This window comes from Nyctereutes procyonoides, unplaced genomic scaffold, assembly GCF_905146905.1.
Source record: "Nyctereutes procyonoides isolate TBG_1078 unplaced genomic scaffold, NYPRO_anot_genome, whole genome shotgun sequence".
Lineage (NCBI taxonomy): Eukaryota > Metazoa > Chordata > Mammalia > Carnivora > Canidae > Nyctereutes > Nyctereutes procyonoides.
This window is the reverse complement of record NW_026575021.1, coordinates 6,975,731-7,000,741: the sequence shown is the minus strand read 5'-3', so window position 1 is coordinate 7,000,741 and position 25,011 is coordinate 6,975,731. Positions and strand designations below refer to the sequence as shown.

The following is a 25,011-nucleotide window of genomic DNA, read 5'->3' as shown; positions in this document are numbered from 1 at the left end:
TTTGATGTACCAGAAGTTCAAATGAAATATGGGTAGTATTTAAAAATTTTAAATCTGTATACTTTTCTACCCAGCTAATATTCTTTGCTTACTTTCCTCTGCTTTTTTCATACCTTTTTACTCTCCAGAACTGCCTAAAGTTACAGAAGGTGCGTAACACCTTTTCTTCTTATTCTATTCCATATATTTTTTATTACTTGCCATTGTTATGTACTGTTGGTTGCATATTTTATGAAATTGTGCATAGGGACAAGTTTATTACCACAAAATCCATATAGTAATAAAATTAACGGTAGGATTCATTATTGACTTCCAGAGGACTGTTTCATGGAAGAGAAAATACTTCTGAAGAAGTTATGATCATTTGAAATATTTATTTATTTTAAATATCTGCTTGTGTAAGGAGCTGTACAGGATGATTTGGTCACTCCCTGCCCCCTAGTGGCTAATGAACTGGCAGATATGACAATTTGACATTGCCACAGTGAGCTAAAATGGACTCGATCAAAGGACAGAGAGCTAGATGATGTCTGTGTAAAGAACTATCTATATATTGTAATCTGTAATTGACTATACCAAAAGTTTTATTCCCCTCTTTTTCTTCCTGGGACATTATCTAAATCTGCCTAATTATCATTCTTAAGAATAAACCATTTATTGCTTTGATAATTTGTTTTATTCCTAGAACAAATTAAATATGTCAAGTCATGCTGAATGTAAATATTTCACCTTCATACAAAATAATGAATATTTAAAGCGTCCAGAGGTTATTATTTAAATCATGTCCCATTAAATTTATGAAAATCAGTAACTTTATATCTAGAGTTTCAGTTAGGGGGTAAAATTATTTTTTTCCTCTTTACCTCTCCTAACCTCAAGCTTTATGTAAAATCCGACAAGCCAAGTGTATTTTCTCAAAAACTTGAACTGAAGCGTTTATCCAGCAGACACTTTACATTTGACTTATTGATCTTTTGTTAAAAAGCATGAAGACCATTTAACTTTTTGTAATTTCAAACAGCCATGTTTTGTTGTTCTTTTTGCTATGGACTTGTTAAGAAAACTTTTATGCCGGATCTTTAGAAATTTTATCAATACATGTGAAATTTTTTTGAAACAAAGAAATGGAAAACTCATATAAAATTTTTAATACCCAAAATAAATTATGAATACATTTTTCATTTCAACTAAAAGCTATTTAAAAAAAAAAAGCAGGACAAAAAAGAACAGAAGAAAAATGTTACTTGGGGAAAAAAAAGAAAGCAAATTATTTTTTATGTGTCCTAAATTCATAGTCCTTGTTTTGTTTCTGCTTTTGTATTTGTTTTTGTAGTTTAATTATGTTTTGGGAAATTGTCTAAAGCCTGTTTTAACACTTATAAGTAAGTGAATTAGACTGCATGCTTTGTATTTGTTATAATAAATGTTACAGTAAATATAATAACATATAAAGTTTTTCACAAAAAATAAGGGTTTTTTTAATATTCTGAATCATTCTTTCCTATTTTTCAGCCACTAAATGTGACCTGTACTTATAACTAGTCAGTTATAAGTCCCGTGTTATTGTCCTTCCTACTTTTTTTACTTCTTTCTTTTTAATTTTTACCCTCTTTAAGAGTCTGTTCCAAGTGGAGAAAATCAGAGTGTGACAGGAGGTGATGAAGAAGTAGTAGATGTATACCAAGAGTTAAATGCAAGAGAAGAACAGGACATTGAAATAATGATGGAAGGCTGTGAATGTGCAATCTCTAATGCTGAGGCCTTTGCAGAAAGGCTGTCCAGAGAGCTGCAGGTGCTAGATGGGGTAAGACCTTTTTATAACCTGTGAATGAATCATACGTAGTAGATTGAAAAGACTGGTGATATTCAAGTTTTATTGCCTCGGCACCTAAGCCTTTATAACGTGATTCTTGCCATCTCTTTCTGTAAGCACATTACCAGAAGCCGTATCTTTCACTGCTCTTGTTCAAAAGACAGAACCATTCCTTCTAATCGGGTCAGTGAAGGCAGTTTGCTGCAGTGGGGGACTTGGGGAGGTTCTTGACACGAAGTGATGGAAGTGAAAAGTAGCCAACCAGAAACCAGTTTGGGGATTGCTTCCCCTCAGCCCCTGAAATATCACAGGACAGTTCAGTGCAAAAGTTCACATCATTTTTGTGGTTTGAAAAAAAAAAAAGGTACAAATTAGAAATAGGAAAATTAGTTTGAAGTAAGTGAATCATTTACCCAGAAGGAGCAAAATAAGTGAAAACAAGGAGCCAGGGGAAAAGGATGTTTGGCTCCTCTGCTAAAATGTTTTGGGATGGCTCTTTTTCGTTTGTACACAAGTTTCTGAGTCTATAAACTAAATGCACATCTTTAGAAAGTAAAAAGCTAATAGACACAGCTAAAAATAACACCACCACTAATGTGAGAAAAATCTGTAACAAGAACATGTGGTGTTTTTGTTTTGTTTAGACAAAGTAAGCATTTAAGAAAAACCTTCAGAGAATGAGAAGTATTTTTAAAGACTTAAAGAATTTTGGTATTTTATACATGAAAGGTACAGAATTTATGAAGTTGAACTCAGGCCCAGAGATTATACAAATAGTCCAAGTTTATAAGTTTATAAAACTCACTGGAAGCTAAGTCTAGAAGAAACTATAAGATGTTAAGGTGGAAATTGTCCTGACAGGGTCGAACCCCAGGTCTTCTACCAAAGAGATCTATTTAATGACCCTGAGCCCTGCTGACTCTTAACATTGGGCTGTACTTACAGTTGAGTTATTCTGAATAGCATATAAAATATGTGTGAAATTACAGCATCAACTGTCCAATGAAATTCTTTTCATTCTTGGTCCAAGTTTTTTCCTCATACCCAGTTACCTGCCTTCTTAGTGTGGCTTAGTGGTTTATATTTTCTTTTGTAATTAATATTGCATATATGTTACAAGTTATCATGTTGCTTCCCAGTTTTATTTTGGATTTGACAGCTTCCGTATTTCAGGAAATTTAGAATCAATAGTCAGAATCACTTAGAAAACAATGATAAGGGGATGGTGGTTTGTTCCTCTTTTGCCTGGAAAAAAACATACAGTAGTTGCAAATGAAAAAGAAAAGAAAGAACACAAAAGAAGGAGCTATCTTATGGATATATAGTATGTGGTCATGGCTCTTCGACATCCTGTAAGTACCAATTGTACTACAGTTATGAATTAGTTCAGTGTATCCTTCAAAGACTGGTATATCACTGCTACCCTCTTGACTAAGGTATTACACAGGTGATTATGCTTTTTTTTTTTAAGCCTTTTACAAAAACGTAAGTATAGAAAATTTTTATAGCTGGTAGAATTGGAGGTGTCAGAAATGGTAATATGTCAACACCAGTGATACAATGTGGGGCAGAACCCTACTTGTACAATCTGGGGAAATATAAAATACTAAGAAATGGTCCCTAACCTTGACAGAGAGGCAAGTGTATCTTCTTGAAACACTGTGTAAAAAGGGAACATAAAGATAGAGTGATACACTAAAATAAATATGTAGATGCATATCAATCTTTACTCACCTGTCAAAGGGATTTAGCAATATTTCATCTATGTTTCTTTTATACATTTAAATAATATGAAAGAGTTACTCTTGTTTTTCACTTTGTAGGCCAACATCCAATCAATCATGGCCTCTGAAAAGCAAGTGAACATCCTGATGAAGTTGCTGGATGAGGCTCTAAAGGAGGTAGATCAGATTGAGTTGAAACTGAGCAGTTATGAGGAAATGCTCCAAAGTGTAAAGGAACAAATGGATCAGATCTCTGAAAGCAACCACCTAATTCATCTTAGTAACACTAATAATGTAAAACTCCTCTCTGAAATAGAGTTTCTCGTGGTAAGTATTTTGTAAATTGCCACCTCCAACAAAAACCAAAAAGTCTAATAATATATAAAACCCTTTTGTAAACATTTATTAATTTCCTTATGAGAGTAAGATTTAAAATAATTCCAAAGACCTTATGATAGGCTTGAGTAGCATCTTACTTGTAAATTTCCTGAAATCACATGTGCAAATGGTATATTTATATATATTCTAGAACCACATGGACCTGGCCAAAGGTCATATAAAGGCCCTTCAGGAAGGAGATCTTGCTTCTTCTAGAGGCATTGAAGCCTGTACCAATGCCGCTGATGCCCTTCTGCAGTGCATGAATGTAGCTCTTCGTCCAGGTATGTTCATTAGAAATGATAAAATCTGACCAAGGATCTGAGACTAAGCCTGTAATTTGTTATAAAGCTTTTAACAAGAAATAACGTGGGGCAAGTGGTTTAAGGTGACTGTAGTATTAGGTCCTCAAACTAGTTTCACTTCTTTCCAAACATGCTTCTTTTGGCACTAAGAACTTTTTCATTTCAGTTCCTATGACTGATCATCAGTGACTCTAGTTAACACCATGATTTTTCTTTAGTACTATGCACAGACCTTGCACAAAGTCAGTGTTTTGATTAGACCAGAAAGCTGAGGTTCTGATAGGTCAGGCATTCCAAAAACTTGAGTTTGCTCAGAATCATGGAAAGGGTTTGTTAAAGCACATATTGCTGAGCCTCACCTCCAGATTCAGTAGGTCTGGGCCAAAGCTCTAGTATCCACATTTCCAACAGTTTCCAGATAATGCTGAGGCAGGACCACACTTTGAGAACCATTGTGTTCTACCATTTTCTTCTCTTGCTTACCTTTTTTATAAAGCAAATGAATAAATCAATAAAACTTTGGGTTCTTCAAAACTGAATGAAATATGGATACTATTATAAATGTATTCATTGAAGATCAGAGAAATCCTTTTACCTATTAAATCAGTCAAGAAACGTTCTGGTTTCAGGCCATGACATGCTGCTGGCAGTCAAACAGCAGCAGCAGCGTTTCAGTGATTTGCGTGAGCAGTTTGCCCGGAGACTGGCCAGTCACCTCAACAATGTTTTTGTTCAGCAGGTAATTTTATTTCATTAATAAAAGTGGCATGTTTCTGTAGCTTTTTTATATATTACTTTAAACTTAAATTTCCACAAAAATTGTAATGTGTTTAATTGGGACCACAGTATATTCCTTCACACATTTATCCAGTTTTGAGATTTTTAAGTATTTACTCATAGATGTGTGTTGGCCCTCAGCTGCTTCCTTAGTTAGGCAGTCTAGTTCCTTGCAGCTAAAACTGTCTGATTCTAGAAATCAAATAAATCAAATAATTATGCTTACTTATTAAATACACCATTTATATGTTCTTTATTTATAAAAGTACATCCAAACTTGTTACATATTTGCTACTTGGCCTATTTTACTTTTCAATATTTTGAGATGAGAACCAGAACTTGATTCAGTATTTTAAATGTTTCATTGGCTGTATGTATTTTCATGTGAGAAAAATGACTATCACTCAGTTGTTAAGTTCTATTTGATTTAATTTTATATAAACCCTTTGTCTACATTTTTATATGGAAAAGGAGGTTGATAGCTTAGGTTGTGGCAATAATATTAATAATATTAAGAGTACTTTAGCAGGACTTGAATAGAAGGTATTTTAATCTGGCATAAGGATTAGGTTTCTTATGCTTTTCATCTCTTATTAAGGTTATTGAACAAAAAAAACTGAGAAATTTCGTTCATCAAGAAATGCTATCTGAAACATTGAATTCTTATTTTGTTTTCGCTTTGCAGTATTCTAAAACAATTGTATTTACTATATTTTATTTCCAATTAGTTTACTCAGGCCCTCCTTCAACTCTATAACAGGTCCTACTTTCTTTCGGTGCCTGTGAGTACATCAAATTTGGCTCAAGCTTCTCTGATTTTTTGTTTTTGGTCTGTGAAGTTTGCTAAACTTAACAGCAGCAGAATCTTTATAGATTATAACTTTACTGACTTAAGCTGCCTGTTAACCATATTTATAGCAGTTTTTTAATGTCCCATAGCAAAAAGGTTATTTTGACCAAAAAGGCATTTCATGTCCTCTGCTTGCCTCTCAATTCCTGTCGTTCTTTCACTCACGCCTTCATTTATTTAGAAACGTTTTACCACGTGATTGGGATGCATACCACCCATTTACTTAGGCTAGGTGAGGAGCTGATCCTGTCCTCCAGTGCCTCACAGTCTAGGAGAGGGAGGTAGATATACTCAGGAAGGGTAAATATTATCATAGTGATCACATGTGCGAACATAAAGGAAGACCATCTTAGCTGAGGGTGTGAGGGAGACACTGGGGAAGACTCTCTACGTTTCACTTGACCTGAAAAATATCAAGAAAAAAGTAAAACTAGAAGTCACATAGGTAATACTAATCACATTTTCTTACATTAGTACTTCAGTGATAGCTATGTCTGCCCAATTCTGTAGTGTTAAAAAATGACATTGTTGATAGTTATCCACATTTGTAGATGGCATTGAAATGTTGGAATGTTACTGTAGGTAAACAGTAGTCCTTTCTGCACCCTTCATTGTTTGTTGTAACATGCAGTTAATTTATGATTTTGCTTCCTTGCCTTGGAAACTAATGGCTTTGTTTACTATGAATGCTTCCAGTTCTGAAAATCTAATACGTATTGTTAAATGTGAGTGATGCATGTTAAAATCCAGAATGTTGCAACAACCTAGGATGTGCTGAAGAAAGTGGGAGAGAGTGTCTCAAGTACAGAAAAGAGATTGTCCCCCTTGGGTTCTGCAGAGACCTCATAATTCTGTCATTGTCTCTTGCAATATGCTGAGATCTGATTATGCACTGAATTAAAAGTACAATTGGAAAAAACAGAAATTGTGGGGGTTTTGCTATATGCTTAAGTTTGGGAATTTTTCTTTCAACATATATTTATAGAAACATCATAAAATAAAGCCTATAAAATATACCACCAGTATGCAGTTCATTTCACAAAAATTGTTTCTTTAAGAATGTTTCACAATTTCCTAAACATAGGTTAATGATCTGTATTTAAAAGCTGAGAAAGAATTGATTATTTACGATCAATTTTTGTGATGTTTGTTGGAACTTTGCTCAGGCTTTCTTTTTTAAGACAATAAAAATAAACATGTCATAATACAGAATCTTGAGAATTTACCCAACATTTGAAATAAGTGTATCATTTCTGTTGGAAAATTGGTTAAAGTGGTTAAGAGTACAAGGGACTACGGTGGAGCCAAACTTCCTGGAATCAAAACCCTGACTCTCCTACCTCCTAGATGGGTGACCTTTAACATGTTAATTAACCTCTTTGTGCCACAAATTCTAGTAACATATACACTAATGAAAATTTATGATGCATTTAGTTTATAGAAAATGTGTCTCTCTTAGATTAATTTGGACAAAACCTACCATATTATTTTTAAATTATGTTAATAATAGTTTTGCTATTTTTTAAAGATTGATTGATTGATTGATTGATTGATGAGAGAAAAAGAGAAAGTGCCCAGGAAGTGAGAGGGAGAGAGAATCTGAAGCAGATTCCATGCTGAGCACAGAGCCTGCCTTGGGACTTGATTGCACAACTGCAAGATCATGATCCCAGCTGAAACCAAAGAGTTGGGCGCTTAACAGATAGAGCCACCCAGGCACCTGAGTTTTTCTATTTTTGAAATAAGGAGAAAAGTGCTTTGCAAGGTTATTGTGAACATTAGAATCTATACCTATAGAAAGAGAGAGCATGCCAAGCATAACAACATTCAGTAGATTGTTGTTACTTATTATTTATAATAAGAAATTTTATTTTTTTAATTTAAATTCCATTTAATTAACATGTATTATTAGTTTCAGAAGTTGAATTTAGTGATTCATCAGTTGCATATAACCCCAGTGCTCATTCCATCAAGGGCCCTCCTTTATGCCCATCACCCAGTTACTCCGTCCCCCACGCACCGTCCCTCCAGCAACCCTCAGTTGTTTCCTATAGTTTAGATACAATAAGAAACTTTGAACAATGTCTTATTTTTTTTAATATATAAAGAATAAGGTGTGCACATGAGAGGTCTAGAAGTGACAGTAGCCTATATTAGTGATTGAATTACACAGTTTAAATGCTTAATTTTCTTATTTTTTATAGTTATTTTAGAACCAGTTTCTCTAAATTTTCTGTTAGCACTAATCACATTTAATATCTTAATAGTAATGATTTGAAGGTAATGATGTTCTTCATAGGAGAAGAAGGCAGTTTTTCAGGTGATAGTGATCTTAAAATGCTATTTGCAAAAGAAAGTTTTGAATAATAACATATATGAAAGAGCTTTATAAACTGTAAAATCCTCTACAAACAGTAATTAGTTCTTCCATTTTTGGGGGAGGGGAAGGTTTTTAATTGAAGAACTTTCCTGACAATTAAATAATATAACTTAACACGTAATGGCATGAGTAAACAGTTGCAGAAGAACATAAATGATAATTTTGAGTCTTGGAACATTGAAAAAAATTAATGAGAAAGATTGGGATGATAAAAGATCTCTAATACTATATTAATAAATAATTTTAAAAATCAGCCTTTGGCAACTATCATGAGAGATGAAGTATAGTCTAGTGGTAATAACTGTTTTTTAAAAAATTGTTAATTTTGTTCACATCTATTGTTAGTCTTTACTTCACAGAAAAACATGTGACCAGGCATTTTAAAAATATGAATAGTTACATTTTTCAAAACTGTATCTCTTAGTCCACAATGATTCTTTTGGGAGGTGTGATTGTTTTATATTTAATCAGCCATCCAAAAAAGAATGTTCACACAGATACATGTTCCCTATGCAGAACTCTTGGGGTCAATTATGTTTTTAGAATTTTTCAGACTTTAGTAAAGTAATATAGTGCATATACTATAGTACTTTTTCTCCAAGAGAGTCTAGAACATGGCCTGTGATTAAGCACACAATATTCCTACAGCAAAAAAATATGAATAGTCATTCCAAACACTATAAATAGCCTCATGTCAGTTCAGGTCAAGTTTTGCCATTAAAATAGATTTGGCACCAAATTTAAATGGAGTTTTTAGAGCTTTTTGTATTTTAGAATTGCAGAAAAGGATTACCTTGTATATAACATGTATAATAGCTGTGAACTTGTGTTACCTCACCCTGATTCTTATTTTGAATTGGTTAGCCTAATTTTCTGATATTTTTCTATCATCTCTGGCCCAATTTCCTAAGTAGATATCAATAATCTTAATCAAGTGATATCAGTAATCTTAATTTTAAATAATCCTTAATCTTAGAAATATATTGATAGTTCTACATGGTTTTATATGGAATTTCTGTATAATGGATCCTTATTTTTTTATTATCTCCATTTTAAACTGGGGATGTAATCTTACAGGAAGAAGAAATTCAACAGGCTGATTTGAAAACTTTAATGAAGAAGGAACTCAATTTATGATGGTTTTAGTACTTCACATGTCTTAGACTCCTATCTTTCTTGCTTTGTAATTCCTAGAGAATTCTTCATGTCCGTAGATCAGGAATTTTTTCTGCATACTCTGTGGTTAAAAGAAATTGTTAGAGCACCATGCCTAAGTTTTATTGTGACTACTGTGACACATACCTCACCCATGACTCTCCATCTGTGAGAAAGACACACTGCAGTGGTAGGAAACACAGAGAATGTAAAAGACTACTATCAGAAATAAATGGAAGAGCAGGCTCAGAGCCTAATGGACAAAACAACCACTGCATTTCAACAAGGAAAGATCCCTCCTACTCCATCCTCTATTCCTCCTCTTACAGGGGCAATGATCCCACCTCCCCCTAGTCTCCCGGGCCCTCCTCGCCCTGGTATGATGCCAGCCCCCCATATGGGGGGCCCTCCTATGATTCCAATGATGGGCCCTCCTCCTCCTGGGATGATGCCACCTGCGGGAGGCCACATGCCAATGATGCCTGGGCCCCAATGATGAGACCTCCTGCCCGTCCCATCATGGTGCCCACTCAGCCAGGAATGACTCGACCACAGGAGAGATAGGAACCTCTTTTTATTCATTTTATATTACTTGTTCTACTTCACCAGGAGATCATGGTGCTGTGACTCTGGGTGTTTTCTAACAGCATGACAAGGAAGACTTGCTTCCCCTTCCTATCAAAGAATAGTTTTTGCAGGGGAGTAGCGGGACTGGAAAAAAAAAAAAGGCAATTTTCATTTGTATTGTGAAATGTGAAAATAAAATTGTCAACTGTTTTAGTTTAAAAAAAAGAAATTGTTTAAAAAATTCATGATCACTATCTTATTTTGTGTATGTAGTAAAACATATAAATTAGAGGAAGGAAACTCTTAAATTAAAAGAATTTAAATTCAGGAGCACCTGAGTGGCTCAATCTGTTAAGGTCTGACTCATGATTTCAGCTCAGGTCGACATCTCAGGATCATGAGATAGAGCGCCACATCGGGCTCTGTGCTCAGCATTTGTGCTTGAGATTATCTCTCTCCCTCTCCCTCTGCCCATCACCCCATGCACTCTCTCTCTCTCTCTCTTTTTAAATAAATAAAATTTTTAAAAAGTAAACATAGATAAAAGAATTTAAATTCAGGATATTTGTAAACTATTTTATGTCAGCTAATGTAACACATATATAATCAGATTTCGGTAACTTTCCTAGAAAATGAGTTAACCAGCCCCAAAACTCAATCACTGTATCATTTTAATAGAATACTAAAAAATAACTTCTGACTGGGCAAATTAGATTGAGTCAGAATGACATTGAATAAATCTATCTTGTTTTTTCCTTCCTTATTCTTGGGAACTTACATTTTCAAAGGGAATCTACTCCTTTAGTCTTTCAATCTTCATCTCTTAGACACTGGCTTTGATTTCCATGACAAATATTGACCAAGTAGTAGAGAAAGAGAGCTAAATTGTTTCCAAAGAGAGCTGGGAAGATTTTTATTGGGTTTGTTTGTTTGTTTGTTTGTTTGTTTAGAAACCAATAATTAGTAGGCATTTGCAATTTTTCAGTCTAGCTAAATGATTTTATTAGATATGTTTTTAAAAGAAAATAGAAGGGAGACTCGACTAAGGTTCCACTTCTGACATCCGGAGTGACCTGAATAAATCACTTAACCATTTAAGTTTCAGTTTCTTCTAGAAAATAAGGTCATTGGATCAGATGATCTTCCAGACTTATATTTTTCGAAACAAAAGTCAGGATGCATCATCTGAGACTGACTCATAATTTATTTGTTTACATAAAAGTTTTGTCAGCATTTTAAAATAAAATCATATGTAGTTATTTAACAATTGACTAGAAAAACTAAAATTACATTATTATTAAAGATTATCCAGGAAAGCCCCGGATATCATCATCTGCAGTGCTTCCCAGTTCTAAAATTCTGTATCCTATATGTCTTTATTATTTTAAATATTGTAGACTAATGGAAATACCATAGATATAGACAATACATTTTGAATGACTTCTATATTTGCTGTGTTTCTCAATACAGTTGTATCATGAGGTTTATTTGCTTAGTAAGTTGTAAAATAATATGGTGTTGGAGAGACAAGCTTGATTAAAACATTCATTGTCAATGCCTTTAGAAGATGAAATGAGTAGTTGATTTATCAGAGTGCCATTTTTGCATGTTTATGATTATTTTATGGTGATGGGGTTCAGTAGATTTATACAGGATGATAAAGAAGACAAGTAAGTACTCAGTTTTTATCTTTCTATCTTCTTTTGCTTTTCTTTGACTGTATTTGGTCATTGTTAAGAGTTTTCAATTACAGCATGTTTCTTTTACTGTCAATGTGTTTATTTACTTATTTACTCACTGTAGGGTCATGATCAGAGTTCAACTCTTGCTCAGCACTCTGTTGAACTGGCTTTACCCAATCATCATCCATTTCATAGAGACTTGCTTCGATATGCCAAGTTGATGGAGTGGCTAAAGAGTACAGATTATGGAAAATACGAGGGACTAACAAAGGTATGAGTTTGATATCAATTACTCACTGAATATGGCACATAAGCTTCTAGAATTGAGAGGTCATGTATTTAGTTCTCCAAGTGACATTTGAAGTACTGTAGTACCTTCTTAGCAAAGCAGAAATTAATTGAATTTCTGAGTGCTCATTAACCAGGCACAACATTTATTTTGTGCTTATTTGCTTCAGTAATGAAGAACTAAATTTTGAACTTCAGTTTAATACAGTGATAGGCCTTAAGGTTCATTCAATTTAATTAAATGCAATAATTATTTCCTAAGTTTCTTAATATGCAATAGAAACTAGAGACTATGAAGATGTATAAGTGAGGTGTTTGCCCTCTAAGATTTGATAATCTGTTTAATTAAGCCAGTGCAGAGTGCCTCTTTATTAAGCATTTCACTATTCCAGGCACACAGGGCCTAACAAACAAGCCCTGTTTCTAAAGAGCCTTACATAATGACTGGGAAGAACAGTTATACTTAAAATAATCAGCAAAAAATTAAGTGCTAAACTGAAAATTAGTTTAAACGCATGTCAGTTTAAAAAAGAGAAATCTCCGTCCTAAAGCCATGGGGGGAAACTTCATGGCAGAAATTGGACTTGAACTAAGTTTTGAATAATGAATGGGATTAGATAAACCAGAAAAAGGAGAAAGAGCATTCCAGGGATGAGGAACAAGGCATGCAGACAACAGTGGGAAAATACGCCCTTTTGTCAGGACAATGAGGATGCAAGCCTATGAAGCAGAAATTTCATATTCTGGAAGCAGAGAAAAATTTTGTTGAAAAGATGAGCCATGAGACGTAACAGCATTGCTCCTCATACATGGAAACAGACTAATTGAGGCAAATTAAGAACCTAGTATAATAATTCAGATGGAATGAACTCTGAACCAGGAAGATAGTGGTTGGAACAGAGAATAGAAACCAAAAGAGAGAAAAAAAAAATTTTAAAAAGAAAGAAACCAAAAGAGAGACTCCAAGGATAGAAGGGACAGGATAATGCCAAACTTTGTAGGCTTGGATACTAGAAGAGCAGTGCCAGAAACATCAGCAATTGGAGAAGATGAGTCATTCATTCATATATGAATTGAGCACCTGTTATGTTTTAAGTCATTCATTCATGTATGAAGTGAGCCTATTATGTTCTAAGTGCTAGAGATTCAGCACTGAAGGAACGGGCAAAATGCTTGCCTTGTGCATTGTTTTGGTGGAGAAAAACTGACCAAAAAGCCAGTTGTATAGTATGTTAGAATGTTCTGCTGAGTGCTTTGGAGAAAATAAAGCAGGGAATGCTGGGACTGGGGGAAGGCTATAGTTTCAAATAAGACATCATGAGTAGAAAACATCTGAGCATAGATTTTTAAAATGAGCAAGAGTAAGGGGTGTCTGGCTGGCTCAGTTGGTAGAACATCTGACTCTTGATCTCGGAGTTGTGAGTTTGAGCCTCATGTTGGGTATAGAGATTACTTAAAAATAAAATCTTAAAAAAAAAAAAAAAAACAAACAAGGATGAGCAGTGGGAGTTTCTTGGGGAAAGCTTTCCAGGCATAATACAGGTGATCTCTGGCAAGAGAGCATGCAACAAGAGCATGCCTGTTGTACTGGAGAGCAGCAGCAAGGAAGGCAGAGTGGTTGGAGCACAGAGGACCAGGGACAGGACCTTAGAAGGAAGGTAGGAAAGGAAAAGTGGGGAAGGGACCATATACCATGGTAAGGATGTGACTTTTACTGTGAAGGAGATGGGAGAGGGGGTTTTGGTGGGCTTTGAGCAGTTCAATGACGTGATCTGATTTAGCTCTAATAAATGGCCATTGTGGCAGGGAGCCATGGATACAATACTTTTCTGGCATTTCTCTTGTGACCTTTAGTATTGGAATTGATCATGTCACTTAGAAAGCTAAAGAATTGCTACCTAATTCAAATATATAAATAGCTATATTTATATATTGGACATAAGAGCAGTTACTTAAAAATCTGAAATACCCTTGAAAAACATGTAAAATCTTTTAAGTTTTTATGAATTTGGAGTTAAAAATTAAATAATGCATGTTATTTTAATAATTGGTAATAATTTAATTATGCAGAAAATATAACTTTAAAAGATGTTCTAGAATTGGAAAGAGTGATGTGTTATATTTCTTGGAATGGGAACAAGAATATTGAGATTGTTAATATAAAAGCTCTTCCCTTCAACCCATGTACTTATGACCAAAAATTTCCTATCAGAATTTAGCAAAATCATCTTCTTTTTTGCTAGCAAAAATTTTTCCTAGTTTTATTCCAAAAGTGATGCTCTCTTTCAGAGTGTTTCATAATGAAGATTATTCTCTCAGGAAGCTAATGTTTATACATGAACCCACTTTATCTTCATACTTACTGAAATAATTATTATAACTTCCTCTAGTGTTAGGCTCATGCTTCATCAGAAGGCAGAGGATTAGGTAGAAATTTATGAGAACTATGATAGTAATAAAAAAGCAGATTGTACATTCCTATCAGTGTATCACTATGAACATGTTTGGCAAAAGGACATTCTTACTTATCAGTATATGTTTTTTCTTCAAAAGTGCCTTTGTTCACTTAAAGTGAGATCTGGCTCCCTTTACTTCCAAATTGAGATCATAAGAAAGGGGACCTAGACCTTGGTAAAATAAATAATATTTTTAAAGTATAATTTTAAAAATGCTTTTCAAAAAGACCATAAGTATCCCTAGGTGTTTATATACATCTTATCTGGCCAGCTATTTTAGGTAAGATTACTTTTGTTCCTCAGAATTAGTCTTTTAAGTATTCTGCAACTCTACTGTTGTGTTATATTTTGTTTTGTTTTGTTTTCATTCAACAGAATTCTGATTTGGAGATATCTTAAGGAAAAATATTTACAGTACTGGAGTTCTTTGCCTTTTGAAGTTTTAGGAGGATTAATATTTTGAATAATTAAACATTATTATATCTCCTTAAGAGTTTTGTGCCAACAAGTGCTTTGTCCCCTAGTGAATATTCAAATAAGTAAAGTAATCAATAAGCTTTTTGCCTAATTGTGTTCTCAGTGAGTATTATTGCCCTATCTTTATATATAATGCAGTATTCATGAATGTAATTTAAGTGAAGAAACAAGATGATGGCCAACCTAGCAATGATTTATGGAATCATTCTCTGCTCACAGTATAGTTTTGATTGACAATATTAATGAGCTTTTTTAAATGAAATTGACTTTTTTCCCAGGAATGTTACTGGATCCTGTGGTTTGAACTTTTGACAGTTTTACCTCATAATCTAATTTGGTTGCTGAAGTTTTCAAAAACAGGAATTTTATTAAAAAGGAAGAAGGAAGAGAGGAATGAAAGAAGGAAAGAAAGAATGAAACAGACTAAGCAGAGCTTCTTTAGTAAGAAATAATAATTAAATGCAGACACTGTTTGCACTTGGTTGGGTGTACACAGCTCTCAAGCAGGAAAGAAAAGAAAAGCCTGTTTCCTGTTCTTTAAGGGATAAGAATCACTGGGCACTGCCCCAGCTCTGCTTAGGGCTGAATCTAAGCAAAGTCCTGATTTTTAGTATACATAATTAGAGTTTATGGAAAATAACTCAGCTGCCAAAATTCCTTCCTGCCCAGGACTACAATCCCTATCTGTGGCTCTGGTTATCCATGTAGGGCAGTCAGTAATAGATATGGTCCATCCATGCTTGGGAAGGAAATGAGCTTTCCTCTCCTAATAATCTCCTGAGGTTGACAGTCTTAAAGATTATTCAGACATGTTCTGTCAACCTCAGTTCTATTTTGTATGGAATTTACCTGTTTGTGTAAAGTAAAAATAAAATACAGAGATCTCTGTAAGACCATACATGTAAAGTAAAAAAGACTGCCTGAGACAACAATATTTAAACTCATGGATAGTTAATTGTTGAATGATTTGAGTAGAAACCACTGATGAAGATTTCACAAATTGTGTGAAGCTGATTTCCTGTTTGTCAGCTATTTACTGATTTGCAGTGATTAATATTTTTATGAGAATTTAAACTTGAAAAAATGAGACAACCCAATGAAATAGGAATTAATTTTAAGGTATATTTTCATTTATATTTGCTTTTAAACTTATACAATGTTCATGGGAAAGAATTGCCCATTTGACTATATTTTCTTATAATGTGGGAAATATATATATATATGGCCTACAAATTGAAAAACCAAGGATTTATATGTTTCATCCAAGTACTGTTTTATAAGGATATACCTATAAACTAAGAAAATCAGTAGTAAACTATGAGTCAGTATACAAATTATTCACATAATATATATCTTTTGAAAGGTTCACCTGATATTTAAAGTGACATAAACCTGCTCTAAAATGGAATGTATTAATTTGAAATAATAAAGGAAGCTGAAGCTTAGAGTCCATAATAAATTCAAAAGAATAGCCAAGTATAGTTTTACTGCTGTGGATTTATGTAAATTTAGTCAAACTGTGTATGGCATTTAACTTTTAGGACTTGGAAAAATATATGGTCTCTCCCACTTTTGAAAAATCCTTCCTGAGAGCATAAAATACTTTTATGTGATAATAAGCAGATATGATGAGTTTGTATGCTGAATTATAGATGTTTCCATTTGAGCTAGAATAAATCAAAATTGTTTTTAAAAAATAATTGTAAAAGCTATAAAATATATTAGTTATAATTAGATTCTTATTGAAAATAATATATTTTGGTATACCTAAAATACCCTAAGCTTATTGACAGTTTATTGAAAATAACCTATTTTGATATACCTTAGTACACTAAGTTGACAGGGGACACTAAAACTGAGTGTACTCCTTTGCTGCCATTGACACTGTCTGTTAGTATGATTGTTTTTAAAAGCAACATGGCAGTAGGAAGGAATAATAAAAAAGATTGCCATGTTCTTTGGCCCAGTATTTTCACCCTTAGGAAATTATTCTCAGGAAACAATTCATTAAAGATGAACAGTTTTGGGGCACCTGGGTGGCTTGTTAATTGTCTGCCTTTGGCTCAGGTCATGATCCCAGGATGCTGGGATCTGCTCCAGACCAGCTCCCTGCTCAGCAGGAAAGTCTGCTTCTCCCTCTCCTCCTCCTCTCTCTCTCTCAAATAAATACAATCTTAAAAAAAAAAAAAAAAAGATGAAAAGCTTATCATAACATTGTCTATCATAGCAAAACATTGAAACCACTTAAGTGGCCTGAGCTGGGGGATTGGTTTACTGAATTGCAGTACATCAACAAAACATAACACTGTATAGTCATTAAAGTGTGAAATGGGAGAAACCTGATTACTCTGACCCAGATATCCTGTACATTATGATTGCATCTCGAAAATATGTGAAAGATAATACATAAAAATGAAAATATAAGTGTGATTATGTTTGGCTTCATATTTTTGTAAATTGCTGTTTTGATGCCTGTTCAATTTTTTTTTAAGACAGAAAACAGCCGACTTTTTATATTCTATGAAACGCATCAGAAGTTTAGACCACAAAATTTAAAGCAAGCACGAAGGATTTGGGGGGACAGAATTGTTACATTTGTTTTATTAGTAAGAAGTACCTGTTACTTTTATTTTAAGAATTACATGGATTATTTATCACGACTATATGAGAGAGAAATTAAAGATTTCTTTGAAGTTGCAAAGATCAAGATGACTGGCACAACTAAAGAAAGCAAGAAGTTTGGTAAGCTTAGACACCTCAGCTCATTGTTTTCTAGTCCATTAAAAGTGGTTTTATTTATGACTAATAATTCTGAGACTTTTTAGAGCAAGGTGGAAGAAGATACAGTAGAATTGATGAAAAAGTAAGTCTAATGCATTGGTTGGATTTATAGTTATTTCACAGAACAAATATATCTGTAAATACAGCTTTTACTAAAATTCTGTAGTATATGAATCTGATGGCAATTGTATATTCATCCCATAAGTGGAAGGATCTATTCATAGGAAAAGCAGTTGACAAGAAAACGAAATACAATCTGGTAGACAAAGTATTAGGCTAAGAGACACTTTGAGAGTTCAGTTTCCAACTTCCTAAAAGGCCTTTTTTAACAGTTGGTGGCAAGTCATTGATCTCTTAAGTCATTGCTCTTTACAGGGAAATGAAAGTGATTCCTGGCTTCTTACTTCTCACTGGCTATTTTGAATCAAAAAGAAAGTTTGTGTTTCCTCCCCTCATTAAGGGGTTATAAAATGTCACCCAAATTTCTGTGATTATACCTTATTTTTCCAAAGAGGTATTTTTCAAGCATGTTATTTTTTTGTTGCTTCTAAATGTGTTAAGTGGACAGAAACATGATTTGAAAAGATAACCAGTGAAAGTATCAAGTTGCAAGGAAGGGGATTTGCCGAGGCCACATTCTGCTCTTGCATGTACCCATCTCTGGAGTTCCTTTTGGATGGAGTTCTGTGCCTATTCAAGTCAAAACCTGGCCTTAAATGGCTACAATGTGTACTCAGTGTGTCTGCGTAGTTCCCCTTTAGAATAATGAGTTTAGCATTTGCTTGTTGAAAGGAGCCTATGCCCTGAGCAACTTCTGGTAATCAGGAAACAGGACTGAAATTGATAGCACATCTATTCTTTCCCTTTAGGACAGAGAAGACTGTCTTTAGTGGGTAATTATTTAGTAATTCATTGTTGTTGTTTTTTAATTCAACTCTAATATATTGATTATACTAGTCCAGATTGTTGAAATGTTTTGAATCTGTGTACAAATATGTTAACACTTAGGTAAAGATACTGATAATAATCTTGGGACCATAGGCTTTTGGAAACAGAAATGCTAACTCATCCTAAAGGTTAATTGTTCTTAAACAGCACTGTGTTTATATCCTTGTTAATGTTTCACTGTGGATATGTTATGCTTTTTTTTTTAGTAAGCAGCATATTAATTGAGTTACATGTTTAATGTTTTCATTTAGTATATTTGTCATCACTTGTTAGTGAACCATTTTATTTTGAGAGAACTCTTCTAGAGTATATGAAAACTGCAGGTAAAAAGGACATCTTTCAAAAAATTATTTCCTTAGGAGGTTATTAATCCCAGTATCATAATAGTTTATCAAGCCTAAGGTTCAGTTGAAATAAATTACATAACAAGAATGTAATTTAAAACAAGTATAATAGTATCTTAATGGTATCATTGCATTAACCTGAAAATTAAATTTTCTTTTTCTTCCCCTTGAGAAGTTTTTAAATTATCTCATTTAAAATATTTTTAAATTAGAAGTTTAGAAGGCACTTTTATAGTTTTAAAATAGCATTAAAATCACATTTCTTCTTATGTATCAAATAATAACAAGAGAGTAATTTGTGATGCGTGGTGACACTAGAGAATCACAGTTTCAGTTATTTTGATATCATCAGCTACAAGAGAAGAAAAGCTAAATAATAAACAATTCAAAGGACAAGTTAAATACAGATGACTCAAATTCTAAATACAGTAGAATGAAAAAAATTTTTTTTTATGATAGTCACAGAGAGAGAGACAGAGAGACAGAGACACAGGCAGAGGGAGAAGCAGGCTCCATGCACCGGGAGCCCGACGTGGGATTCGATCCCGGGTCTCCAGGATCACGCCCTGGGCCAAAGGCAGGCGCCAAACCGCTGCGCCACCCAGGGATCCCCGAAAAAATTTTTAAATCTCTTTTCAGTTATTCAAATTGTGTTTAAATTAATTTTTAATAGACATTATAATTAAAATAGAAACCTAAAATTTTGGAAAGATAACTTGTCTGTCAACCAAAATGAAATAATTGTAAATAAAATTTAAATTTTTTTGGTTTTTATTTGCTCTAAAAATCCTGGGACACAGATGCTAATAAGAATAGAAAGTCAGATTAAAAGCACATTATAAAAGGAAATGTAGGGGGATTCCTGGGTGGCTCAGTGGTTTAGCGCCTACCTTTGGCCCAGGGCGTGATCCTGGGGTCCAGGGATCAAGTCCTGTGTCGGGCTCCCGGCATGGAGCCTGTTTCTCCCTCCTCCTGTGTCTCTGCCTCTTTCTCTCTCTCTCTCTATGTCTATCATGAATAAATAAGTAAATAAATCTTTTTAAAAAATAAAAAGAAATGTATAGTCAGCATAGTCATAGAGATTCAGGGGAATACTCTTTGATCCACTCTTGACTATCACTTTACTTCAAGTAATTCAGAATACTGTTAAAATACCAGCAAATGGGATCCCTGGGTGGTGCAGCGGTTTGGCGCCTGCCTTTGGCCCAGGGCGCGATCCTGGAGACCCGGAATCGAATCCCACGTCGGGCTCCCGGTGCATGGAGCCTGCTTCTCCCTCTGCCTATGTCTCTGCCTCTCTCTCTCTCTCTCTCTGTGACTATCATAAATAAAAATTTAAAAAAATTAAAATACCAGCAAATTTCTTTGTGATAAGGTCTTATGTACATAATTGCCTTTTTTTTTTTTAATTTTTTTTTTTATTTATTTATGATAGTCACACACACACACAGAGAGGGAGAGAGAGGGGAGAGAGAGGCAGAGACACAGGCAGAGGGAGAAGCAGGCTCCATGCACCGGGAGCCCGACGTGGGATTCGATCCCGGGTCTCCAGGATCGCGCCCTGGGCCAAAGGCAGGCGCCAAACCGCTGCGCCACCCAGGGATCCCCATAATTGCCTTTTTTAATTACAGGTTTGCTTTCATAAATTCAGAGGCAATCCCTCCCCCCCCCCATGTTTGATATTTTGGTGGGGGTTTTTTCTCCTTGTATTCTCCAAATGTACTTAATGAAATGGCAGGCAAAGGAAATTTAGAAATTATTTTTTAAATCACCAATTTTTTTTTCTTTCTATAGCTAAGACAACACACACATATTATTTCAGTCCCTTAACATATGTATTTATGTAATTACTGCCTCCCTTGTATTTAGTTTTCCAAACTCTTAAAAGTGGTACATCAAAATTATTTTTCATTTTGTATTTCTCCACTAAACTAAGAATCTTGTTGATTCCAAAAGGAATCTTGAGTACAAGACTGAATTCAGTGCTGGCTAGAAGATTCATTTAATAAATATTAATTACCTATTATATAATAAGCACTGCTAAGTATTGAGAATGCAGCAATAAGCAAAGACCCTATCCTCATAAAGTTTACAGTCTAGTGGAGATTATTTAAAGATATTTAAAAGGTTACCCGAAGAGGCACCTGGGTGGCTCAATAGGTTGGGAATCCTGCTCTTGATATCCGCTCAGGTCTTGATCTCAAGGTCGTGAGTTCAGGCATTGGGCTCCACACCCAGCATGGAGCCTACTTAAAAAAAAAAAAAAAAGATAAGCTGAATATTGTTGCTGATAAATAATATAGCTTTGCTGAGCCCCAAATTATAATTAATTGGCACGACTTTAGTAACTGTATTCTTTATTAGATACCAAAAAAAAAAAGTGTATAAAGTGTCAGGCTCTGAAACTGGTGAACTTAGTCTAGTGACCCCGTAAGGCCACCAGGAGGTACTATTCAAATTGACCAGCTAGTAGCTCTAGTGCAATGCCTTCTTACCACTTTAATGTCTAGCCTTGGCGTTTCAGGCTCTCTTGAGCTTAATATAACTAGGGCTGCAAAAATATACATATCCGTGGTATGACAAGTTAGCAGCTTTTACTTGGGCTATTCCTTGAAGTTTGGCAGGGATTTTGACAGTTGACACGTTCTCTATTTTTAAAATATTTCCAGGTTATAGTTATATTCTTTAATTTTCTCTTTCATTCTATAATTTCTTTGGCTTTCACATTAACTTCTAATTTGAGTTTAGAATGTTTCATAAGATGATCTCTACAATAGATCTAATAAATATTATAGAGAGAAGTTTTAGAATAAAAAAATACCAAATGACCCTAAAATTGCTCAGATTCCTATATTAGGCCTGTTCCTTTGGCCTTACCCTTCCATCTACCCATCTCCTGATAATTAGTATTTTGTTATATACTTTGCATTGTAAATGTTCATAAAGCCAGTTACTAAGTAGTTCTGCTTGATATTTTGAAATGATTATAAAGTCCCACTCCTTTTTTATCAGATGTAATATAATATTGTTCAGTACAATGGAGACTCCTCTCAGGAGTTCTCAGGACGTGAGATTGTTGATGTACTTAATGTCTAAGTCTACAACTTCGTTCTAATAAATTTTCACTTTATTAAGCTTTTACTTGACCATATAATCTCACTCATATGTGAAATTTAGGAAACAAATGAGCAAAGGAAAAAAAAAGAGAGACAAATCAAGAAACAGACTCTTAACTATAGAGAACAAATTGATGGTTCCCAGTGGAGAGGTGAGGAGGTGGGTGAAATAGGGGTGTACTCTTGTACACCTATTATGACTGAAATAAAATAAAATAAAATGACTTTTTAAAAATTTTAAAAACACTTTTACTTGAACTGTTTTGATTTTTTTTTCCAGAAAACAAGACTTAAAAATGTAGTCTTTTAAATTTTAGGTACACTAGCTTCATAAACTTAAAAAAAATCATTTAAAAATATTGGGAAAAGGGCTGACAGATATAAATATTTTTACCTGAATTTTTTAGTAGACTAGTAAAGTTTTTTCTCTCAGAATTTGTCAAACAGTAGCAGACCAACTAAACATATGTTGCACCTCTTGTTACTTGATGCTCATGGTTCTTTGCATGTGTCTTTTAAACTAGAGCTTTAACTTCCTCTTGTGCATGGTTTGTGCAAATTGCAGTTTATTAACTTGTCTTTGTCTTTGATGCTTGCAACCTAATCCATCACAGCTACACTGCCTCGAAAAGAAAGTGCTGTCAAACAGGAAACAGAGAGTGAGTATGCTTAGTGTATTAGTAGGTATTCTCAATGCATGTTTGTTTAATGTCTAGAAATTAGTTTTTTGTCTTGAAAAAAGTTACACCAAAAATATTGATTGACAGGTTCAATGAAAGAAAACCAACATGATGGTAGTGGTATGGCTATATTCAAGAAATGTAATTAGAAATAAATGGTAGGTAGTCAGAAATTTATGAAAAGGCTTAACTGTTAAACTTCTGTTTTCAGGCTGTGTTTAGATACTATAAAAAATTCTTTGAAAAAAAAAGAAACTGTAAGAATTCTTATAGCTATGGTCAGATTTTGTATAATGAAATCAAAGTTTATCTTTAATTGACCTTATTAGATCTTCATGTCTCTTCTGACCATCAACAAATAATATAGATTAACTGAGAAATATCTTAAAAGATTAAAAGAATTGTTTATATTTAATTCTGAATAAAAATATTGCATTCTCTTGTAAAAATGGAAGCCTTTAATTCCTTGATGTATGTAGAATATCAGCCACATTCTTCCATTTTTCCTCAACGATGTCTCATATAATTCATGATGTATTTATCATATTTTAGTTTTATTTTGAATATAACAAGTTTTAAGGGTGTTTTTCTCTTCATTTTGTTTAGTTTTTAAAGAACTGTAGTTAATCAGTTCGTTTACTGAACAGAGCAGTAACAAAGTGGAGTTTGGGGTTCCGGAATGTGTTAAGTTGAATCATAGTAATTGACTTTTTGTAGGGCAAGAATGATCGAGTACTAGTAGTTTTGTATGGTTCAACCCAATATTTTCACTTAATGTGGAGGCAAGTAATATTGGAATATGGCTTTTTTCTTCAGAAATTAAAAAAAGTCATTAAAAAATTTTAAAAGTCACATTAGCTAGTACACTAAGGAGTCATTGGCCTTCATCTGTATTTATGTCTTTTGAGTAGGAAGGAAATCTTCCATCTACTTTAGTCTGAAATATCAGGTGACTTTGATGGTACTGGGCCAGGTATAGATTATGAGACCCCTTTAGTCCTATTCTGTAGATCTGTGTAGTTTTCACTATTCTTTACAGTATGCTGAAGAATAGGGCACAAATGCTGATGAGAGAGCAGGACACTCTACAGCCCCCCCACCCCCACCCCATGCAGTAGACTTGTGCAATGACTGATAGCACTGAAGACGAAGACAGTAGAAGACAGCCCTCATTTACGCTATGGGTCTTTTGTCCATGAAGGTCACAACTTTCAAAGTTCTATTATTTCTTAGGTCTTCATGGAAGTTCTGGGAAATTAACTGGATCTACTTCTAGTCTAAATAAACTCAGCGTTCAGAGTTCAGGGAATCGCAGATCTCAGTCATCTTCTTTGTTGGATATGGGAAACATGTCTGCCTCTGATCTCGATGTTGCCGACAGGACCAAATTTGATAAGGTAAAATAAAGGAACAAATATGTCTTAAATATTAACATTCGTTTTCTAACAGCAGTTATTGCTTTAAGTATGTTTGAGGATTTGGGCTTTGTTGACTCTATGAATTAACCATATCTTACTTTAGAATTCTGAATCTGAAAAATATACTAGTCAGATGGCAACTGAATTGTGTGTTATCAATTCATTGATATAACAGCTTTATTAGAATTTATTATAAATCATTACATGAAAAAATAATTAAGTGCTTGCATCTCTAAGTTCTTTGAGCCAACTACAAAGTAAAGAGGAAATAACAGTTTTTATGAAGCTAAACTGTTCTCTGCAATGCATTAAGTTTAAAAAGTTTATCTCTGTGTTCCTCTTTGCAGATTTCAAGTGAATCATTATTGTAAGTTTTATTTTAGGTATGCCTGACCCTGTTAAGCCTTGATACTTCTGCATCATCCTATCAATCTTGGAGTAGATGCTTTTGGGATTCTATTGAGATTATAGATAAAGCATCTATGGTCCCTACAGAAAAGTGAATTAAATGTGGCAGTTTTTTAAGCATTTGATGCAGTTCATTTTTGTTTTCTTCAGATCTTTGAACAGGTACTAAGTGAACTAGAGCCCTTGTGTCTGGCAGAACAGGACTTCATAAGTAAATTTTTCAAACTACAGCAACATCAAAGTATGCCTGGAACTATGGTATGGCTCACATTTATTTATTGGCTATATTTATGATCTGTAGTATAATTAGCCTAATTAATTTATTGTCACAATTTCAATATCAGAAGAGAAAAAAGAAAAAATTCACAGTGTAAGGATTTTTTCAGTAGTTTTTATCATACCAGAAGGTAAAAAAAATAGTGATAGTTAGAGTTTGAGCATCAGATTTGATACTCTAGACTGTC

General features: G+C 34.0%; 1 protein-coding gene and 1 pseudogene across 2 annotated transcripts in view; both read left to right on the top strand.

Moving 5' to 3' along the window:
* EXOC1 (exocyst complex component 1) overlaps positions 1 to 25,011 on the top strand; it is a 60,323-nt gene that overhangs the window by 17,289 nt on the left and 18,023 nt on the right. The window contains exons 5-13 of one of the 2 annotated variants that reach the window (XM_055340703.1): positions 1,617 to 1,804; positions 3,637 to 3,864; positions 4,067 to 4,199; positions 4,850 to 4,959; positions 11,753 to 11,902; positions 17,489 to 17,594; positions 22,656 to 22,700; positions 23,955 to 24,118; positions 24,698 to 24,805. In XM_055340703.1, coding sequence (XP_055196678.1) covers positions 1,617 to 1,804; positions 3,637 to 3,864; positions 4,067 to 4,199; positions 4,850 to 4,959; positions 11,753 to 11,902; positions 17,489 to 17,594; positions 22,656 to 22,700; positions 23,955 to 24,118; positions 24,698 to 24,805 — 1,232 coding nt within the window. The remainder of the gene's footprint in view (positions 1 to 1,616; positions 1,805 to 3,636; positions 3,865 to 4,066; positions 4,200 to 4,849; positions 4,960 to 11,752; positions 11,903 to 17,488; positions 17,595 to 22,655; positions 22,701 to 23,954; positions 24,119 to 24,697; positions 24,806 to 25,011) is intronic. The other variant, XM_055340708.1, reaches the window with a different exon arrangement.
* LOC129519891 (U1 small nuclear ribonucleoprotein C-like) lies at positions 9,113 to 11,741 on the top strand (annotated as a pseudogene).